The 20,981-nt window shown below is 51.1% G+C and overlaps 2 protein-coding genes and 1 non-coding gene across 3 annotated transcripts; all 3 read right to left on the bottom strand.

The window, feature by feature from the left end:
- Positions 1–632: 632 nt before the first annotated feature.
- On the bottom strand, positions 633–9,964 carry mfsd8 (major facilitator superfamily domain containing 8). Its single transcript, XM_084487361.1, has 12 exons — positions 9,575–9,964; positions 9,179–9,261; positions 8,322–8,365; positions 6,828–7,068; positions 6,153–6,266; positions 4,915–5,062; positions 4,370–4,428; positions 4,134–4,239; positions 2,941–3,075; positions 2,630–2,733; positions 1,972–2,210; positions 633–1,454 (listed from the first exon to the last, which is right to left on the bottom strand). The coding sequence occupies exons 1-12, from the start codon at positions 9,631–9,633 to the stop codon at positions 1,245–1,247; spliced, it is 1,542 nt and encodes a 513-aa protein (XP_084343487.1). The 5' UTR covers positions 9,634–9,964; the 3' UTR covers positions 633–1,244.
- A 425-nt stretch (positions 9,965–10,389) lies between these two features.
- AC3HAE_038974 (transfer RNA phenylalanine (anticodon GAA)) lies at positions 10,390–10,462 on the bottom strand. Its single transcript has one exon. It is a non-coding gene; the product is annotated as a tRNA-Phe (tRNA).
- Positions 10,463–11,167: 705 nt separating this feature from the next.
- On the bottom strand, positions 11,168–20,867 carry LOC311368564 (uncharacterized protein). The gene is made up of 8 exons (XM_084487360.1): positions 20,751–20,867; positions 19,212–19,321; positions 17,949–18,033; positions 17,666–17,861; positions 15,851–17,175; positions 14,267–15,174; positions 13,574–13,774; positions 11,168–12,333 (listed from the first exon to the last, which is right to left on the bottom strand). Exons 1-8 carry the CDS (start codon positions 20,840–20,842, stop codon positions 12,089–12,091), a joined length of 3,162 nt encoding a protein of 1,053 aa, XP_084343486.1. The 5' UTR covers positions 20,843–20,867; the 3' UTR covers positions 11,168–12,088.
- Between the last annotated feature and the right edge of the window lie 114 nt (positions 20,868–20,981).

Here is a 20,981-nt window from a genome sequence, read left to right as displayed (position 1 = left end):
TTTTAGATCATCACAACCATAAGGGATGAATGAGAGTGTGTGATTATCAAGATCGAGAGTTATTGGCCAATAGGTTTTCCAAATCAAAGGTCCAAGCCCTTTTACCTAGGAGTTATACAAGTTCACAAAGAAGACACTTAAGTATACGTTAGTTGACACTCCACCGAAACTAAGTGGGTTTATGAAACCGTTAAAAAGTACCACAATCCTCAAAGCACCCGTCAGAGAAACCTCAGTTGCATCATCTCTGCATTCTATGCCCTTCCTAGGAGACCGGTAACCTTCATAGCTTCATAAGGTAAAGATTGGGGTAACATAATTGTGTGTGTATCTTTGCAACCCCGGTGGACGGCATCCGGTTCCTGGCAGCACACCAGCCAACGCATGAGATGTACACAGCGGTCCTACACACCTTAGCGATCTGCACACCTCTGTCATGTACAATGTAACGTGTATTCCAGCAGACATATGCATTAAGATTAATAAAATGAATAATCATTTTAAAAATCGTTGTCTCACTCATAGCCCTCACATTATTAAAAAACACTTAAATCAATGGAATCAACTAAATGCAGATGAAATGAGTCCATGATTCACACAAATAACTATGAAAGATGTTGCAGATTTCCATAATTTAATTGTTGTTGAACCAACATTTCTTTGGATTAGTCGTTCAAAATAAATCACATTATTTTCAACACATTTTTAAACAAGGTAGTTGCCGTATACAAATGATCTCACACACACACACACACACACACACACACACACACACACACACACACACACACACACACACACACACACACACACACACACACACACACACACACACACACACACACACACACACACACACACACGTTATAAATCACTCAATCTTTACACAAAACTATCAGTCCATTTATTTACATCCCTGCTGTGAATTGCAATTGACTTAAATCAGTCAAATAAAATCCTTTGTCAAATGAGGACATGGAAAATAAAATGCAGAAGCGGTAGCACTATTACGATATATATAACAGTAGAGAAATTGGGGCAAAAGCTTTGTTCATCATTCACAATACCACACATCGCTAATAGTGCTCATGTAACAATAGTGTTAACAAAAATAATGCACCACTCATGCATTGATTAGGAATCTTTAAAAACCAAGCAGCCATTTATGTATTGTTCTAGAAGTTACCGTGATAACCCAGTATCCAGTAACGCTGTACCGCAGTGACCTCCACCCCACCGCTACGCTACGAGTCCCTGGCCCTCCGGTGGCGCGTGGAGAAGGGCACCAGGCGCCGGTACAGCGAGGCCAGCAGGGCCACGCCCGCCGCCACCAGGCCGCAGATGATGCTGAAGGCCCAGCGGGGGCCAAGCCGGGTGTAGACGTTGGACACGAAGACGGGGCCCAGCGTCCGGGCCCCGCTCCCCGACGCCGTCAGCCAGCCCATGTACACGCCCTGGAAGAGGGGGGGGGGGGGGGGGGGGGGACGACACACAGTGTGTGAATGTGTGTATCAACCATCGCTATTTTATCGCTTTGGATAAAATAGTGGAGGGAATTGGCAAAAATGTGACCATTGCGATAGTATTGCGATATTTGGGCCACGATTCAATACTATTATTATATCAATATAATACTATTATTGCGATTCTTAACATATTGCGATACAGCATGTATTGCGATTCGATTCTGCGATAATATTGCGATTCAGTAGGCTATCGCCTCAGGGATTTTCTTGGCTCTTTCGGAGTTTGGAGGTAACTTTATCATTTTTTGTTTGGTCCAAGGTGCATAGATTTGGGGGTAGGACAACCACTTTGGGTCTTTTCACCTCCTCAGGGGCCACTTACTCCACTAATATCGCCATACTAAACAATCGATTTTTTTTTCCCCCCCACCAACTAGGATCTGCTAAACACCCTGAACGTAAATGTAGCCTCTGAAAACCTTCTGAGGTCGTCCTTCCTTCTCACCTGCGGCTTGGGCCCCAGGATCTTGGAGTAGAGCGTGTAGGACATGACGTTGCAGGCCGCGTAGCCGGCCCCGATGAGCACGTCGGCGCTGATGTACTGGCCCAGGTGGATGGACGGCGTGTACTGGCACCAGGCCTGGGCCAGGGGACAGCCCCGGGGCCCCACCGTGCCGTTCGGGGCCCCTGGGGCGGCGGTGGGGGCAGAGAAGGTCTGGTTGACCACAGAGTTGTTCTTGACGTCTTCGGGCGAGGACGTTGGATGGGAAAAAAAGGGGATGAAAACAACTTGTTACGAAATCACTCGATGCTGCTGGAGTTATTAGAAATGACTCAATGTTCTTATTTCTGCTTATTACGGTGACTTAGTATAAGTACTTAGAGAGAGAAACAATAAATATCGCTGTTGTTACAGTAAAGATATTCATAGAAACAACAATATATCGCTGTCTGTACAGGCAGGATGTTCATAAAAACAAGTGCGATGCAAGCGTTTACAATGGCTAGGTTAAACCCGATCCCCGTACACAACAATGACAGCCAGTTCGCAAAGACGGCGAGTGGATGTTAATGCGTCGTTTTCCCGTGAGCTCCAACACACAGACCAGACCGGTCATCGCTTGATTCCAATCCCCCACAATGCAACAGGAGGGGCACCTTACCGTCCCACTGGAGGGGAGGGTACTGGTCGCCCCACGGCAGCAGCACGAAGAAGCCACAGAAGATGACACTCAGGCCCCCCAGCAACACGGGACGGTCGCCCACCCTGGAGGAGGGGGGAGGAGGGAGGACAGGGAGAGGGAGGGGGGGGGGAGGAGAGGGAGGAGAGCTCAAGATAAGACCCCGTCCTTGAGACCGTTTATACAAATGTCACTTTTTGTAGCGTCTGGGCCGTGGGGGGGGGGCTTATCGCAGTGTGACGCCGTGGGGTGACTGGCGCTGTAGGGAGGGACGGACGCGCGGCGGTCCTCACCTCTGCGCCACCACCTTGACGGCGAGGAACACGGCGATGGACTCGACGCCGATGCAGCAGAGGATGACGCCGTTGTAGAGCACCGCCTCCCGCCGGGCCCACGCGAACATGTCCATGGAGAGGGGCGTGGCGATCCTGGGGCCGACGCACCGCGACAACCACGTCACACGCCGAACCGATCACACGTCAGATGTGTACTTATTTCAACAACGTTTAGAGATATTATTGCAGCGTGACTCAATTAGAAACCTTCTCATGCCTAAACATTATAAACTTGGAACATTTTGTATGTGATTTCTTTTTTTCACGTTCATCCTAAGACGTTCAAGTTGTTCATTACTTTTTCTTACTTTTGGAATGAAAGTCAACCTCTTAAAGGGTGCTAGCAGCTGCTTCTCTAGCCGGCCTAAAAGGGGATCAGGGCCCCCGGAATTGACAGATCACATCTCTCTTGCATGTCCCTTGAACCCTGAAGCCACAGGAAGACTTGTTTTTGTTTTTTTTCTGCAGTGTCTTATCTCTCACACCACTGTAAGAGATAAGACACTGCAGAGCAACAGGGGCTTTTTCTCCTCGTGACTCTCTTCCAATAAACCGAGGCTTGCCGAGCCTCTAGACAGGGGAAGAACGCCCCCTGCAGTCACTAAGCAACATTTGACTCAAATGGAATCGAGGGGATTGTGGGCCCTGTACTAGACAAATATCCAGGTCAAATATCTAAGAAATTAACACATTGACCCGTTAACACATATCTTACACATTGTCCCTTAAAGTTGAGTCATGTTCTGTCTACGGTGGGCTTCATCGCAGCTGCACAATTCTTCCTTTTTTCTCCCTTTTCCACCTTCATTCTGTCAGTGCCAGGTTTGGGCACGTCCATGTCTTCACAGGGTAATGACTGTTATGGGTTTTCCAGAGCAGCTGAAACTCCTGTGACATGTGGCCATATCCAGTTACAGTTATTATTAGTTTTGTTTCATTCATTTTTGGTAATACACCAACTCATTTTGTCTTTCATCACATCTTTCTTGAAAGATCGCCCGCACCCAGATGACCCGGCTGATTGGTTAATTGAACCGTAATCCGCTTACAGGACGCATGACTAAAAGCAATCTCTCTCTCTCTCTCTCTCTCTCTCTCTCTCTCTCTCTCTCTCTCTCTCTCTCTCTCCCCCCGCGCTTCCATTCACGTACGTCTCAAAGACGGCGAAGATGAACATGACGACGAAGAAGAGGAGGTTGGACGTGAGCACGGCGACGGGGTCGATGTCGCCGTCCGTCTCCTGCACCTCCACTTGATCTACACGAGGGAGAGGAGCGGACGAGACGAGGGTTACATAACAACAACGCCCGGACCTCAGCAGCCTCAGATGTGGTTTCTCAGCAGTGTCCAACAGCGAATCAGAGACGAGGTGACGAGGGGTACTTGCCGTCTGACGCGTAGTTGATGGCGCAGAGGCGTCGCCCCTCGTCGTCCACGGAATGCTCCCTGGGGGGGGCACGACGAGAACACACACACACACACACACACACACAAACACGTGTCGCTCGCATTGATTGGACCATCTTTTGAGACTCAGAAGATGGTCCAATCAATGCGAGCGATGGGGGGGTGGAGGGGGAGGGAGGAGGGAGGGGAGGAGGGAGGGAGGGGAAGATGGAGGGGAGGAAGGAGGGGAGGGGAGAGGAGGAGGGGAAGAAGGAGGGGAGGGGAGGAGGGAGGAGGAAGGGACGGAGGGAGGGGATGGGGGGAAGAGGGAGAGGAGGAGGGAGGGGAGGGTGGGAGGGGTCAGTGGGTACCTGAGCACCAGCAGAAGGGGGGAGGGAGGGGGGGGAGAGAGGGGGGGCTCTGTGGGTACCTGAGCACCAGCAGAAGGGGGGAGGGAGGGGGGGCTCTGTGGGTACCTGAGCACCAGCAGAGGGGGGGAGGGAGAGGGGAGGGAGGGGGGGAGAGAGGGGGGGGCTCAGTGGGTACCTGAGCACCAGCACCACCAGCAGGATGTTGACGACCCCCAGCAGCGCGGCCAGCAGGGCGGGGGTGGTGTACATGTTGAGCCGCAGGCCGCCGCCGCCCCCCACCGCCACGCCCGTCTCCCCGATGAAGGACAGCCCCGCCTGGAGGGCTGAGGAGGGGGTCCACAGGAGAGGGAGTCAGACCCCCGCCCCCACGGGCCCGGGGCTAAATATACTGTCTGTCTGTCTGTCTGTCTGTCTGTCTGTCTGTCTGTCTGTCTGTCTGTCTGTCTGTCTGTCTGTCTGTCTGTCTGTCTGTCTGTCTGTCTGTCTGTCTGTCTGTCTGTCTGTCTGTCTGTCTGTCTGTCTGTCTGTCTGTCTGTCTGTCTGTGTGTGTGTGTGTGTGTGTGTGTGTGTGTGTGTGTGTGTGTGTGTGTGTGTGTGTGTGTGTGTGTGTGTGTGTGTGTGTGTGTGTGTGTGTGTGTGTGTGTGTTGCTTCATGTCTGATATTGGTGGCGGTGTGTTCGCGTTGGTCACGGGACTCTTTATGGTTATGTGGAGGGGTTTATTAGGTTAGGTTTTGCATTCTTGATGTACATTTATATATTACGGTTTTGTTTCTTTATAACATTTGTGTACATTTATATTTTAAGATTTCTTTTTATATATATATTTAATGTCATTTAAATATTTCATGCTCTCTTTTTTTTTTTTCTTCAATAAGCGAGTCTGACGGCAAAGAGATGACAGAATACTGAATAAATGATCGCCATCTGGCCAGTCCGGAGAAAAAACCTGCATTCAAACAAATGGACTAATTCAATGAGCCAATAAGTTAATTAAACCACAAATAGTTTGGTCCTTCAGCCACAGAGACCGTCTCACAGGACTTCAAGGCCCACAGCATCCCACACACACTAACCCACCACCCTCTTAGGTCGGGTTGGAGACTGTTGATCTTAAACACATTGCACTTTCTTTTAACTTTGCCTTTATTTTCTATCTATTTTACTTTTTTTTTACTCATCTTTTTTTCTTTTATTGTATGACAATGTTTATATGTGAAGCACTTGGAGTCTGCCTTGTGTGTGAAAAGTGCTATATAAATAAAGTTGCCTTGCCTAAAGAGCAAGGAATAAAACGCTACAAATCAAAAACCCCCGTGAAGAGGGATCCCTGCTTCTAGGGACGGCACGGACTGCAGCGACAGACTGGATCAAGTAGCATACTTTAAGATGAGTGATACGTGGCGGTGTGTACCTGGGCCCAGGATGAAGCCCAGAGCCTGACAGGCGCTCATGTTGGCCATGGCATTGGTCCGCTCCTTCAGCGACGTCGCCCCGGCGACGAACGACCTCACCACGGCAACGTTACCTGTCATGAAGACATCATCAGCCACACTCCTGTATACAGGACGTGGTCAGAACCCCCCCCCCCCCTGATGGTATAGCAAACGTGTGAGACCCCGTTATCTTGGTCAAACATAGGTTGAGAAACACAGAGAGACCCGAGTGTTGTTTACAAGACGCAGAGATGGAGTCGGCCTCCGTTAAGCGCCCCGGACGACATGTACGCAACGTGAGAGTTGATCTGACCCTGAGAGACAGTATTGAAATACAATACAGTTAGTTGGTGGTGATGGGTGGTGGGTGGCGGTGGTGCGTGGGTGGTGTGTGTGGGGTGACGGTGTGTGTGGGGTGGTGGTGGTGGTGGTGGTGGTGGTGATGTGTGTGTGGTGACGGTGTGTGTGGGGTAATGGTAGTTGGCCGATGCAGCTATGTGTGTTGCGAGGGTGGGTGCGAGTGAGTGAGTGAGTGAGTGAGTGAATAAGTGAATAAGTGAATGAGTGAGCGAGCGCCAGTGTGCCAGTGTGTGTCTGCAAGTGTGTTTGAGGGTGTGTGTGCGTATGTGCGGCGTGCGTGCGGCGTGGCTCACCAGCGCCGAAGCCCACCAGGGTGCGGGCGGCCAGCATGTGCCAGCGGTTCCCGGCGGGCGGCAGGGCCACCAGGGCGTAGTACACGTTGGCCGCCACGTTGACCAGCAGCGAGCACGCCAGGGGCTCGCGGCGCGGCCTGTGATTGGACCAGAGGCCGAACAGGGGCGAGGCCACCATCTGCCCCAGGCTGTAGGCCGCCACCACCCAGCCCAGGAAGCTGGCGTCGGCGGCGCCGTCGATCTGCATGGCCGTGGGGGGGGGGGGGAGGGTGAGGGGGGGTGGGGGGTGGGGGAGGGGGGGGAGACAGACGGACGGGGAGATAGGCAAGGACAAGGACAACTTTATGTATATGGAACTTTTCATACACAAGGCGCAGACTCGACGACACGTCGTCGTACAATGAAATGAAATGATAAAATAAAATAAAATAGATAAGTGAAAGATAATAAAGGCAAAGTAATTTAAAAAAATTAATGCATTATAGAAAGTGCAATGTAGTTTAGCAGATGAAAGCTAAAGCCAACATAAAACATAAATAGGGCAGAGAGGAATAGGACGTAAGCACATTTCAAAAATGGGAAGCCGGATATCATTTCAGTGTCTGGTTCACTACTGTCAGTGGCATGTACTGGCATCAATGAATAATATGATTACATAAGAATGGTTGGACGTTGGACTTTTAGGGAGCCTTTCATCAGCACCCAAGGCACTCCCAAAACTGGGCTGCCCACCCCAGCTACTCAACCTACTGTGTGTGTACCTACCAGTGGGATTTCTCCAGGCTTCTGCGTTGATAAGGAGTTATGCACTACCTCTTTGATTCCTGTGTGTTTTTCAGGGAGCTTGTCTATTGTAAAATAACAGCGCGTTGAAAAATGTTTTACCTCAAGACGTTTTGTAAAATTTATTGGACCAATTTTGTCCAATACATTTTCTCAAGTGAATGTCCTTCCCAGTGCCAGACCCAGGGTTCATGTTTGAAGGAGTCAAAGCATATCTCGGTTATGAAGTTATTGAACAATAAAAGCATTGGTAGGGTCGGGTGGGGCCATTCTTTTGGCAGTTTTGTGCACAGTTTTGTCTTTGGCAACAGGAATTGAAAGTGCCGCTACTGCATCAGGTACTGATGTTCTGGCGGTCTCTATATAACTCCAGCCTACACGACCGCAGTTTAGGAAGACATATCCTGACTAACCCGATTCAAAATCGCAGAGAACCAGATCCGAGGCATCCAGACCGACCACAACAGGGTGTTCATGAAAATACATGTCAAATGCGTAACTTTAAAGTCAACATTTTTCTTTTCTTCATGCAAGTCCCTCCTCTGACTGCAGAGAGAAAGGCCAGAGCATCTCCGAGTCCATGTGAAAGCAGAAGTCGGGTCAGTGAGGTGTCAAAGGGGGACGATTAAAATAAACGGTGAAAAATACTCATGCAAAGACTGTAGAGTCTTTGCATCAGTGCACCAGTGCATCGTTCGCACCCTCGCTTACCTTCTGCAAGTAGGGCCAGATGGAGGTTATGACGATGGTGAACCCTGAGAACAGGAGGCGAGACACAACAGCACTGTCAACACACACATGCAGACCCAAGACCGAGCTGGCAGTCTTTGATAGCGTGCAACAATTATTTTTGACACACATTTTTACAGATCTGCCGAGAAGGTGAGGCCACATAAGGTCTGTGTGTGTGTGTTATCATTTGTATATGTGATGACTCCGCCCCCTTCGACGGCCCCGCCCCCTTCATCCACGTCGAAGTCTCTCACCTCTTTTCAACTTTTTTTTTTTTTTTTCCAAAAGGAAGATACAAATACGACTATGCTCCACCGTTGCCAAGGAGACCTTCTTGTGATTGCTAGTGGCTTTTTGTACAACATAGCATGTGTCGGGTCTGTGCGCGAGTGCGAGTCTGTGAGTGTGTGTGTGCGTGCGTGCGAATATACGTACATGTCCCTCCCCTAGACCCCGCCCCCGCCCCCCGTGTGTGAGATACCCTTAAGAGGGTATTTTAAGTGGGTCGCAGAGCATATGCCAAACCTTAATCTTCAGAAAAAAGTTCACGGCTAAAAATGTATGTTTTAATGTTGATTCATGTCTCAATGCCTTACTATTTCATAGTTACCATTACCCATACTACTATTCATTAAAACTATTGTTTCAGCTTTCTGTTATTCTGTTATTTATATCTTTCTGTTATTGGTAAATGTTTTTTTTTATTTTTGGGTTGTGACTTAGTGACTTATTGAATAATGAAACGTGGGACCTGAGACTGGACCGTTGGAGAACCACTGTGAAATCTAGAGGACATTCGGGTTGTTTTGAGAGACACGGGAGGTACCATCACTCACCCACACTGCTGAGAAACATGGTGAAATACATGATCCTGATCGACCTCCACCTGCTCTTGTAATCTGCATCTTGGCAGTCGTCACTGCACACGGACAGCACAACAACAGAACAAATCAATGCAACAGCTGCACTGCGATACTAACAGTCAACACGACGTGCGTTTTTATAGTGTACGACAAACATGATTGCTTGTCGTACACTATACACGCACGCTTGTAGAAGACAGACACATCTACAGATCTGACCCAACTCTCACAATCTGAGTGACATGTTAAGTCACTGAGTGTTGACATGTTAAGGCCAGCGGTTGAACACTGGCGGACGGACAGGCAGTGCACTGCACTGTGATTTAATAGGTCATAGGTTATCGCTGTTGTAGTGAACTCTGAACCTACCTGCTCGCATCGTCTCTGAGCAGCGGAGTGCTTTCATCAGACTCCACCAATTGAGACATGGCTGCAAAACAAGATTATGTGTTTCCTTCAGAAGGAACCCAGTGTCTATGTCTGTAGAAATGTCTATTTCTCCGTCTTCATGTCGTCACAGAGAGGTTGCAGAGTGGGATCATTCCTCCACATCCGATGACTTCAGATCGGGTTCACTCAGACGTGGTTCACAATGCCCGCGTCCGATCGTCCCTAAGCGAGGCGAGATGGAACATGATCCTCCTTAGTGTAGAAACGCTGTTCAAATCCCCGTTATTTACGAAGTGCAGAAGACATCAATGACCGTATCACTGAAGAACACAGATACAAGCGGGGCTTCAAGAAGTCCTCCTCACGTGAAAGGCAATCAGCTGTATTTATAAACACTTCCGCTCACGTCACTCTGGTTCTGTGTGGTTGGTGGATGGAGGGTTTGTGAGGACGCCCTCTGGCGGACAAATCCAGAAGTACAGGTAAAACAAGTTCGCTCACTTATGAATAACGTTATGTCTTTTTTATTCTGCTTTGCGATGAGATAATTTATCCGATACGGTCACTAAGGTGAATTAGAGTGGGGCGTATTTTTTTTTCAAAGCATACAATTCAATTGTAGTGACTTCTAGAAATGAAAATACATTTTAAATTAAAAATATATATTTATTAGAAAATAAAAAATAAATATACAATGGGAAAGACTGACAAGGGAATAAAGATGAATTAGTTGATGTTATTTTTAGAAGATTTTTACACGCTGGTAAAGACCAAAAGACAGTCGCCGACTGTGCTGCCGAAACCCGGGATCGAACCAGGGACATTTAGATCTTCAGTCTAACGCTCTCCCAACTGAGCTATTTCGGCAGATGAAACAACGTAAACTCGCGTTGGACTAAGACTTTGTATAATGTGGTGATGTATAATGGTAAACCTGTTAGGAACTTCCAGTGATGGAAATAGATTATATTACCAATATGGAACGTATAAAACACAAAATATTGAATAAATTACGGTTAATTTCCAGGTGAACTTGTGTGTGGGGTAGTGGTGGTGGTGATGTGTGTGGGGTGACGGTGTGTGTGGGGTAATGGTAGTTGGCCGATGCAGCTACAGTATGTGTGTTGCGAGGGTGGGTGCGAGTGAGTGAGTGAATGAGTGAATGACCTAACCCCCTCCTGACCCTTGTCTATTATCATATAGCCCCGCTTTGAACATTGCAGTAATCTGCAGTCTAACAAACCGCATCTATTTTAACCCTAACCCTATTACTTAATATTAGTTAAAAAAAATAAAGCTATATTAAACTGATGTCTGTAAAAATACGGAACGGTTTTCTATAATTCAATTGTAAGTTCAATTCTATCTGTTTACCAACCGCTGAGATCCAATCTGGGATCTAGAAATACTTTTTTCCATCATTGGGATAGTTAGTCACAGCATTTTAACAATTTAATCGTTGGACTCATTACAATTGATTTTGTATTTATTCATCATGCCCACAATCCCGTTTAAGAAAACACTGCAAAATGTCATACACTTTAATAAGTACAGGTAGTATTTACAGTATTTACAATATCCATATCACAATACCACCATAGTATCCACTACTGTATATGTTTAATTGATAAACAATTATTTACATTGTGGAATAAGACCATGTATACATACAAATAAAAAATAAAACACCACTGAATTGATATGAAATGTATTCGAAGGTGGCCTTTAAACAGCACAAGCGTCACTATGATTGCGGTAGAGGTATGCCGAATAAAATAAAAATAAAACTGAACCACTGAACCACACAGGTGCATCATGGTCCGATATTTGAAGAATACACTTGAATACACAAACTATACAGTTCATAGATGTCCCAGTCCATTCAAACAGGCAACCAGAAATCAGGACTCGTATGGACTCGTCCGCGACCGTTTGGGTTTCTTCATCGTCGTCATATTCTTCATCGTCGTCGTCGTCATAACTTTACACATTCACGTTTGGTCATCAGCCTTCAGTAGACACGGTCGCTGAACCTAAAAGTGTTCATCCGGCGTGTTCCTCAAACGACACGCGGAATATAAACGTCACGTCCACTAGATATTTAAAAAGGAAAAACAAGGACGTCCACCGCCGTCTCCGTCGCTTAAACTTTGTACTTTTCATTATCGTATTATTACACTACTCCCTTATCGACCGCGAGGAGCCTCCGGGGCCCCGAGGGGGTGATGACTCCGCCTCCCTTCGACGGCCCCTCCCCCTTCATCCACGTCGAAGTCTCTCACCTCTTTTCAACTCTTTTTTTTTTTTTTTCCAAAAGAAAGATACAAATACGACTATGCTCCACCGTTGCCAAGGAGACCTCCTTGTGATTGCTGGTGGCTTTTTGTACAACATAGCATGTGTCGGGTCTGTGCGCGAGTGCGCGAGTGTGCGAGTGTGTGAGTGTGTGTGTGCGTGCGTGCGTGCGAATGTACGTACGTACATGTCCCTCCCCTAGACCCCGCCCCCGCCGCTCTCCCGCCGGCCCTGCTTCTTCAGCAGCTGGATGCGGTTGTGGACGTAGAACTTGATGGAGCGCCAGTCTCTGTGGTTGCTGACCAGCAGGGGGCAGAGCTCCAGGCAACGCTCGCAGTCCGCCTTGGCCGGCACACGCAGCTCCACGATGTTCCTCTTCAGGTGGGTCTCCACCGCCACGCGCTCCGCCTCCGACCACGGCCGCTTCAGCACGCCGCGCTTCCCTGAAGGGGGGGGGGGGGGAGGGGGGAGTCAGATAAAGGGGAGGAGTCAGATAATGGGGAGGCGTCAGACAGAAGTGATTGTCGTTGATGTTCTCTTTGGATTTAAAACTTGTTTTTTTGCTGGCCCGTTTTGAAGTTTTGTTCAACGGCTAGCGGGAGGCTGTCGTAGGAATGACGATGAATGATGCTTTGGTGGTCTGGTCATAAACTGATCAACATGATCAGTGATTGGTGGTTCGCTGTGCATGCAGAGCCTGCATGTCACTCCCTATAGCAACACACTGTATATCCAAGAACCCCCAAATCTGAGTAAACTATGTTATATCAGACAGACTTCTCTTGTGGATTAGTCATGGAAAATGAGAACAGTACGAGGTTATTTATAAAAATAAAATAGTAAAATAGACATATTTTGATTTCAATATCGCACGTCCAGCAATACGAATATCGCACATGCGCATGTCGCGATTTAGATACGAAAACAATATATATTGCAGCCCTATACTACACGCATCGCCCATCAGAGCTGCGGACCCGAGATTCTGGTGCCTCAGCACGTAGGACTGAAGACTGGAGTCTCACTGGAGACTTGAAAGCAAACAAACGCTCTATAAGCTAATGAGAGCAGTGAGATCAACGACCTCCTTTGCCGATACACAAAAGGCTAATCACTGAATGTGAAGTGTGACCGGGTCAAGGAGACAAAGCTCTGGCAGCACACGATCTAGTGGTTTTCCCCGGTGTGTAGTACCCACGTTTGTAGCTCCGAGAGCAGCATAGGTCATTATACTTGATGAGCCAAGCTGAGGTAGTGATGACTCAATGGAATGAAACAACACTGTTCATTTTCCTCGCTTTCCCTGTTTTGATGTTGTAGTAGCCTATGCGACGTGCAACTGCTCCGGAGAGATAATTAGGAACAACGTTACATGGCAGTGATACAAATATAAATAAAAAAGCCAGTTTGTCAAATATATTATTTTGCATTGCAAAATGATGTAGCCAATTAGTATTTGGTTCTGTCATTTTGACTCTTCCCGTATTTCAACATGTTTGCAATTTTGAGACCATTCCTAAACAAAACCGCCCAATGTACTGAAGCTTCATTTTAGTTATAGAATTATAGTTATACATTTTAGTTATAAAGTTATAGAATAGATTCATCAGATTTCAGCGTATCTGACAGACTCAAATCAAACTGATGCCATCGCCAGACAAATAGTGACGGTTCTCCACCTACCGGATTTGGGCTGGACGCATCTCCTTTTATGGGCGACAGGAAGCATGGTGTTGACGGGGGTGGGGACGGGGCCCCTCTTCTTCCGGGGCGGTCGGCCCGGGCCCTTCTTCTTGGCCACCGCCACCTCCACCTTCACCTCCTCCTTCTCCGCCTCCGCGTCCGAGTCGTCCGAAAACGAGTCGCCAGAGTTACCGGACATCACTGCGGGGGGGAAACGAAACCCAGTTAGACAAACTGGGTCAAACTGGGACAGAGTAGTCCTCCCAGTTAACAGTCTCTCCCGGTCTAACTGTCCCAGTTTAACTCGGGTCTAACTGGGACTGGGACTGGTCCCAGTTAGGCCCTAGTCAAACTGGGACAGAGTAGTCTGTACTCTACTGGGATAGAGTAGTCCTCCCAGTTAGACCAGAGTTAAACTGGGACAGAATAGTCCAACCCAGTTGGACTATTCTGTCCCAGTTTGACTCAGTTTGGTCCCAGCAGGAATACTCATGTGGTTAAACATCCCATTATCTAAAACCTCTGATAAAAACGTAAACACATGGGTGGTGGTGGTGGTGATGATGATGGTGGTGATGGTGGTGGTGGTGTGTGATGGTGATGGTGGTGGTGGTGATGGTGGTGGTGTGTGGTGGATGACGGTGGTGGTGATGGTGATGGTGGTGACAGTGGTCCCCCACATCAGGGCCTCACCGTCCAGCTCCAGGCAGATGTGCTGCAGGCTCATCCCGCGGAACAGCACGCCCTCGCGCTCGCCGTACAGCACCACCCGCCCCACCTGCCCCATCAGCGCCGGGTCGCGCACAATGGTGGCGCAGTTCTGCGTCACGTGGTACTCCCGCTCCAGGAACTCCTCCAGCCGCTGGGTGGCCCGGCCGGCCCCGGCGGCGGCGGCGGCGGCGGGGCCACCCCCAGCGGCGGCCACCGCCGCGCCGGGGGCCGTGGCGCCGACGGGGCCCTCGCCTCCCTCCTCCAGCAGCAGCAGCTGGCTCAGGATGGCCACCTGCCGCCGCACCCGCGTGCCCGTGAGCGCCCCGGGGTTCTTGGCGCCGCTGGCCCGCGCCAGGTTCCGCAGGAGGTCGGTGCCGCGCAGCGGCGTGGCCGGCGAGTGGTACGGCCGCGAGAACACGTAGGGGCTGCCCGGGTCCACGCCTACGTTGGGGCTGGTCTGCAGCAGCAGCTCCAGGCAAGACTCGCTGTGCGGCGGCAGGATGAGGGGCTGCATGCGGCCCCGCTTGCCCACCACGCCCGCCCGCGGCAGGTGGCAGAGCACGTGGCGCTCGAAGGGCGAGAGGAGCGCCTCCGTGCCGGTGGGCGTGGCCGGGGCGGGGCCGCCGCCGCCGGCCGGGGCGGAGGGCGGCGGGGGCGGCGGCAGGGTGCGGTTGCGGTAGTCCTGCAGGGAGAGCTTGGCCACCTCGCACTCGCGGTGGCGGTTGTACAGGATGAGCAGCGAGAGGCTGGAGTGGCAGAGCAGGCGCCACGCCTCGGCCGAGTGCGGCGAGCGCGTGAGGGACAGGAAGGAGGCGTGCTGCTGCCGGCGCAGGTACAGCACCAGGCAGGACAGCGAGGACAGCAGCGGGGAGATGTGTTGTCTGTGGGTGCTGTGGGGAGACAGGGGGGGGGGGGGGGGGGGGGGGACACCCAGTGGTTAGCACTCGTGATGTGACTGTTACAGCGACCACGGCGTCTCACGCACTACAAACCAAGACGGATGTTTGGGGACTGTGACGACGTGGCAAGAGTGACAGCTAGCATTGGAAGTGAGGACACATTCTGAACTGTTGACGAAAAAAAGAGTGATTGGCTTTGCTTCTATATTTGGCTGCTCTAATATTGCAGCAAAAGTAAGGTCATCAAAGGAGAAATCAATATGAGGTTGGAAAAGGCGCTCTCCATCGCTTGAATATAATTTAATTTGGTCGTTTTGAGAGATGGCCAGCGCATAGCAATAACTCACACTGACGTAGTTATGTCAAGGTGTCCCTATCGTCTAAGCAGGGTCTCCTTGCTAATGGCAATATCAAGTCGCCGTTACAAATTAAGATATCTCGCCCTTGCCGCGCGTGTTCCGCACGTTTTCCACCCACAACATGCTTGGTTGCTAGGCGACAGACGCCACCACTGCACCGCAAGCCACCGTCGTTGAACACCGGCGAGACACACACACACACACACACACACACACACACACACACACACACACACACACACACACACACACACACACACACACACACACACACACACACACACACACACACACACACACACACACACCTGAGCAGCTCTCCGTTGGTCTCCTCTGGCGGCGCCTCCTCCTCCTCCTCCTCCTCCTCCTCCTCCTCCCCCCCGTCGGCGCTCAGCTCCAGCTCCTCCTCCTGGTCCACGTGGGGCTCGGGGGTGGGCGGGGGCGCCAGCTCCTCCTTCTCCACCTTCTGCTGCTGCTGCTGCTGCTGCTGCTCCTCCTGCTTCTCCCTCTTCATCCTCTGGCCCCTCCGGGGGGCGGGCGGCGGGGAGGAGGAGGACGAGGAGGAGGCCGGCGGGGGCGGGGCCACCTGTGGCGGGGGCGGCGGCGGCGGCGGCGAGGGGCTCTTGACCCGGGACGCGGCCTGACTGGCGCCCGCGCCCCGCTTGGCGGCCGGCGCCGTCGGCCCGGCGCCCTTCCTGCTGCTGGCGGCGGCGGCGGCGGGGGGCGGGACCAGGGACGGCGGGGACAGGGAGAGCGAGAAGGAGACGGCGGGGCCGGCCGAGCGCGTGGCGGGCGACTCCCTCTCCCGCTCCCGCTCCCTGGAGGAGGAGGAGGAGGAGGAGGAGGAGAAGAGCGGGGGCGGGGTGGGGTTGGAGGAGGAGGGCTGCGGGACGGCGAAGGAGTGCGTGGCGGCCGCGGAGGGCGGGGCCGGCGTGGAGGAGGAGGAGGAGGCCCGCGCGTGCGCGTGCGAGCCCCCGTTGCCGTTGGCCGCGTGCGCGTGCAGGTGCGCAAGCTCCATGGCGGCGCGCACCTCGGGCTGCCCGGCGTGGTGCTTCTCCAGGTGGCGCGCCAGCGAGCGGTAGTGGCGCCCGCAGTACGGGCAGTGCTGCCGCCGGCTCACCGTGGCCGCCGCCGCCACGCCCGACGCCCCCCCGATGTTGATGTTGATGTTGTTGTTGATGTTGGTGGTGGGCGGGGCCATGGCGCTCACCGGCGGCGGTGGCGGCGGCTGCTGCGCTTGCGACTGGGAGCGGGAGTGTTGCGCGGCCGCCGCCGCCGCCGAGGGCCGCGCGAACGACGAGCAAGGGCGGCCGGGCCCCCGGGAGGAGGTGGCCGCCGGCGCCGCCGGTGGGGCCGGGGGCGGGGCGGAGCCCTTCTTCTTGGCGTTGACGCCGGCGGCCGCCATCTTGCGCTTCTTGCGGCGCCGGAGCATGCGGCCCCGCATCTCCTCCATGTCCTCCTCGTCGTCGTCGTCGTCGTCGTCCTCTTCCTCCTCCTCCTCCTCGTCCTCCTCGCGGTCCGAGTCGCTGGGCTCAGAGTGCGTGAGGGGGGAGGAGGAGGGGGAGAGCGACCAGGAGGGGGTGAGGTAGTCCGAGACGGAGAGGGAGAGCGGGTGGGGGCCCGCCTCTTCCTCCTGTTGGATGGTGGATTCAAAACAGAAACGGCGCCGGGTGAGACACGCATAACATCAAATAGACTGTTCAGCTAATAAAGCATTGATGTTCAATGTTCTCCGTCCGATTGGAATAATGTACCTGTCAACATTAGATCTGGTTCAGCTCTATACTTAAAATACATAAAAATGCTCTTTCTTCTTACTATAGGAACAGCTGTACTTCAAATGTCTACATTTCGTCTGATACCATCACTTCCCCATGTATTCACCTCTTCCCTATAGAAATCGTATGCAAGATTGATGTGAAGCTTTAATCATGCAAGTGTGTGTGCGTGTGTACATGTGTGTGTGTTGTTTAGGTTTTTTTTTTGTTATTCAGAAATATGTTCCTAACGTGTTGTTATTTGTTGTTACGGGAGAACGAGACGGGGTTCATCTCAAGGGGCGACTCCTAATAAAGCAACGGGAACATTTAAATAAAGAGCGTTCAAAAGAGAGCAACACCCACCATGGCGTTCTCCCCCCAGTCCGTGAGGCTGTAGTCCACCGTGATCTCCTCGCCCTTGGCGATGTCCCGGATCGCTATGACGACCAGCCGCACCTGGCTCCCGCAGTGCACCTCGCGGATGCGGCAGTTGGGCGGCGGGTGGAAGAGCACAGGGCCGCGCACGCCGCTGGACCCGTCCTCGCCCAGCTCGGGCACGCTGCCGACACACACACACACACACCTCAGTAAAACGTGTGACGGCAGAGCGCGTACCTCTGGTTGGGCTAGCCGTAGCTTAGCTTACCATAGCTGGGACGGGTCGGCCAGGTAGTAGGGGCTGCCCGGCGGTGGGAGGCGGTCCTCTGCGCCCTCGGGGTATTGGCCGTCCCCTGCGAGTGCACACACACACACACACACACACACACACACACACACACACACACACACACACACACACACACACACACACACACACACACACACACACACACACACACACGTTAATGCTCCACAGTAGCTTGCTGCATTGCATCACTTGCATGGACGCACTCGACAGCCCCGACTCGGGCCCCCGGGGGCCGTGGGATTATTAGGGGCCGACTCAGGAGTGACAGAAAGGGCCAAGGCTTTGATTGGCAGATCCGGCATTGGAGCAGAGGTTCGCAGTGTGCGGGGCCCCGGCACTGTTCTCCACGCGAGCGGGAGGACAGGAAACGCTTGATGGATTGATGGCCCAAGCCAAACAAGGCGCCGCTCCGTTTTTAGAACCAGCCGATATGGAACACAATACAAGGCTGCAAGATGGATTGACAAGGGTTTAAGTCTGATCTCGGGGTTTCCTCCACGTTTACTCTGACTTGATATCAATGTCTGAGTGTGAGTGTGAGGGCTTGACACTAAACCTGTTTTTTTTTAATTTGTTGTATTTTTAAACTGAGGGGAAAAAACATAGGAAGGAAAGAGACCCCCCCCCCCCCCCCCCCCGTGTGTGTGTGTGTGTGTGTGTGTGTGTGTGTGTGTGTGTGTGTGTGTGTGTGTGTGTGTGTGTGTGTGTGTGTGTGTGTGTGTGTGTGTGTGTGTGTGTTTCTCTATTGCGATGTGATGTGATGGTTTACTAATCGGATCTGATGTGGTCCAAAGGGGCGGGTTTATTATCATGGTAACAAATAGCCAAAAGCGTCTGTTTCTCTCTCTTGTTGGATGACTTCGTCAGCAAATGTAGAAAGCTATTCAGTTACTAGGTAGATACTGGTTGGTCATTTAAGGGTAAGCAGTAACAGCAGCAACTTGCCTCCCTATATATATATATATATATATATATATATATAATCTATTTACCTACTAGGTCAACATATTCACCTGGTGAGTCACATTAAAACACACTATAGGTCTTAAAAACACCTTAACATCGAAAGAACTAGGGAGTGTTACACTGAAAATAGCATGGGCCACCAAATGGAATTTTGTGTTTGTGTGTGTGTGTGTGTGTGTGTGTGTGTGTGTGTGTGTGTGTGTGTGTGTGTGTGTGTGTGTGTGTGTGTGTGTGTGTGTGTGTGTGTGCACTAACCAGGGCTGTAGCTGTGCTCAGACATGCTCTCCTCCTCTTCATCTTCGGTGACGTAGGCGCGATCACAAACCTTCACAGGCGTCCCCTTCCTCTTCCTTCCACATACGCGGCTGCATGAATGAATGAATTAAAAAAATAATTAACACACATGTCAAGGATTCATTCAACACATCAAAGCCTGTCAGAGACTCTTCTGTAGTGAGCACTTCAAAGGCATGGCAAGTGAAATGTGCCAGGCAAGGATATCCTGGAAATATCCAACATAAAACGGTCCTTGATTTACTTTAAAGACAGGGTTTTCCTGGTCTTATACATCAGAGATGCTATAAGCCACGAGGACAAATGGCTAAGCTTTTGAAACCAGAGTTTACCTCATTACACATGTGATGGTACACGTTGAGTGATTTTCTGGTATACTTTCACCAACATAAATATGATCCTAATTTAGCTAGAGGTACTGTTCAGTTCCTCTTACAACAGAATCATAGATGGACAGAACAATTGTATTATATATTTATTCTTGCTTTACAACAGTATCATGATAACACTCTCTCTCTCTCACACACACACACACACACACACACACACACAGTGAATATGTTGAACTATTAGGTAAATAGATTATATATATATATATATATATATATATAGGGAGGCAAGTTGGCACTGCTTACCCTTAAATGACCAACCAGTATCTACCTAGTAACTGAATAGCTTTCTACATTTGCTGACGAAGTCATCCAACAAGAGAGAGAAACAGACGCTTTTGGCTATTTGTTACCATGATAATAAACCCGCCCCTTTGGATCACATCACATCAGATCCGATTAGTAAACCATCACATCACATCGCAATAGAAACACACACACACACACGCACACAGGTAAACCGTTGAAATAAAGGGTTAAAAAAGGCATTTGTCATTCACGTCCCATAGTTTGACACACTATACCCTGGGGGGCGTTTTACTCGTGGTCAGCAACTTTGTTTACAGGAGATCTGATTAGCCCTGTGCCATCCCTCAATGGCCAACCCAAAACAAAGTGTGACGACAGCAGGCGATCGGGATATGCGGGCATGTCATGATCATCATCATCCCATGGAGACCTGGCGTGCCACAGAGGAGCCCCTCACTAACACTAACCCGGTGGAGGGGAAGCTGGCACCAACACACATCACTGGCTGCTGCTGCTGCTGATCTCTACGCTGGCTCTACCACGGCTAACCAGTTAGCTCACACTAGCCTCTGCTATCTGGTATATCACGTGAAAAAAGACCAAAATACAAGTGCTACGAATTCGTGATGTGCACAAGCCTCGGATACACGCAATCTGGCACCCCCTCCCCACCCCCCCAAAGAAAAACGCGCACAGAGGAAGCCTCGGCGGAGACCCCGCATCGCCCCCCACTTCCATTTTCCTCCACGATATTAAACCATGCGAGCGAATAACAAGCAGCGGACTCAACTAGCGTGCGTGTCCCCGGCCTAGCCGTCCGAGCGCGGCGCAGAGAGAGCCACCCGGAGCTTATGTTTCTCACCCCCGTGGCGGCGGAGGTTTGCTCCCGTCCCCGTCGCTGTCGAGGGTCGGCGGCTCCCGGTAGTCGAAAGGCGACCGTACGTTCTCCGCCATTAGGACTCCTCTTCCCTACCTCTCGCGCTCCGACGCTCCTCGCGGTGCGCATGCGCGCCGCTCTGTGTCGGGGTTCTAATTGTAAAATGGGGGGTACCGTTTTGGAGAGAGATGGCCCTGCAATTAACACACGTCGCCC

The sequence above is a fragment of the Micromesistius poutassou genome, assembly GCF_964030765.1.
Source record: "Micromesistius poutassou genome assembly, chromosome: 23".
In the NCBI taxonomy this organism is placed as follows: Eukaryota; Metazoa; Chordata; class Actinopteri; order Gadiformes; family Gadidae; genus Micromesistius; species Micromesistius poutassou.
Note: the sequence above shows the minus strand (reverse complement) of the source record. Positions and strands in the feature narration are given on the sequence as shown.

Coding starts and splice junctions, on each gene's coding strand:
- mfsd8 (XM_084487361.1), bottom strand. CDS start 9,633: ATGTCTCAATTGGTGGAGTCTGATGAAAGCACTCCGCTGCTCAGAGAC. Junction 5,063..6,152: donor GGGCTTCATCCTGGGCCCAG/GTACACACCGCC, acceptor CCCCCTCCTCAG/CCCTCCAGGCGGGGCTGTCC. Junction 4,240..4,369: donor CATCAACTACGCGTCAGACG/GCAAGTACCCCT, acceptor TCCCTCGTGTAG/ATCAAGTGGAGGTGCAGGAG.
- LOC311368564 (XM_084487360.1), bottom strand. CDS start 20,842: ATGGCGGAGAACGTACGGTCGCCTTTCGACTACCGGGAGCCGCCGACC. Junction 19,322..20,750: donor AAACCTCCGCCGCCACGGGG/GTGAGAAACATA, acceptor TCATTCATGCAG/CCGCGTATGTGGAAGGAAGA. Junction 12,334..13,573: donor ATGCGTCCAGCCCAAATCCG/GTAGGTGGAGAA, acceptor CCCCCCCTTCAG/GGAAGCGCGGCGTGCTGAAG.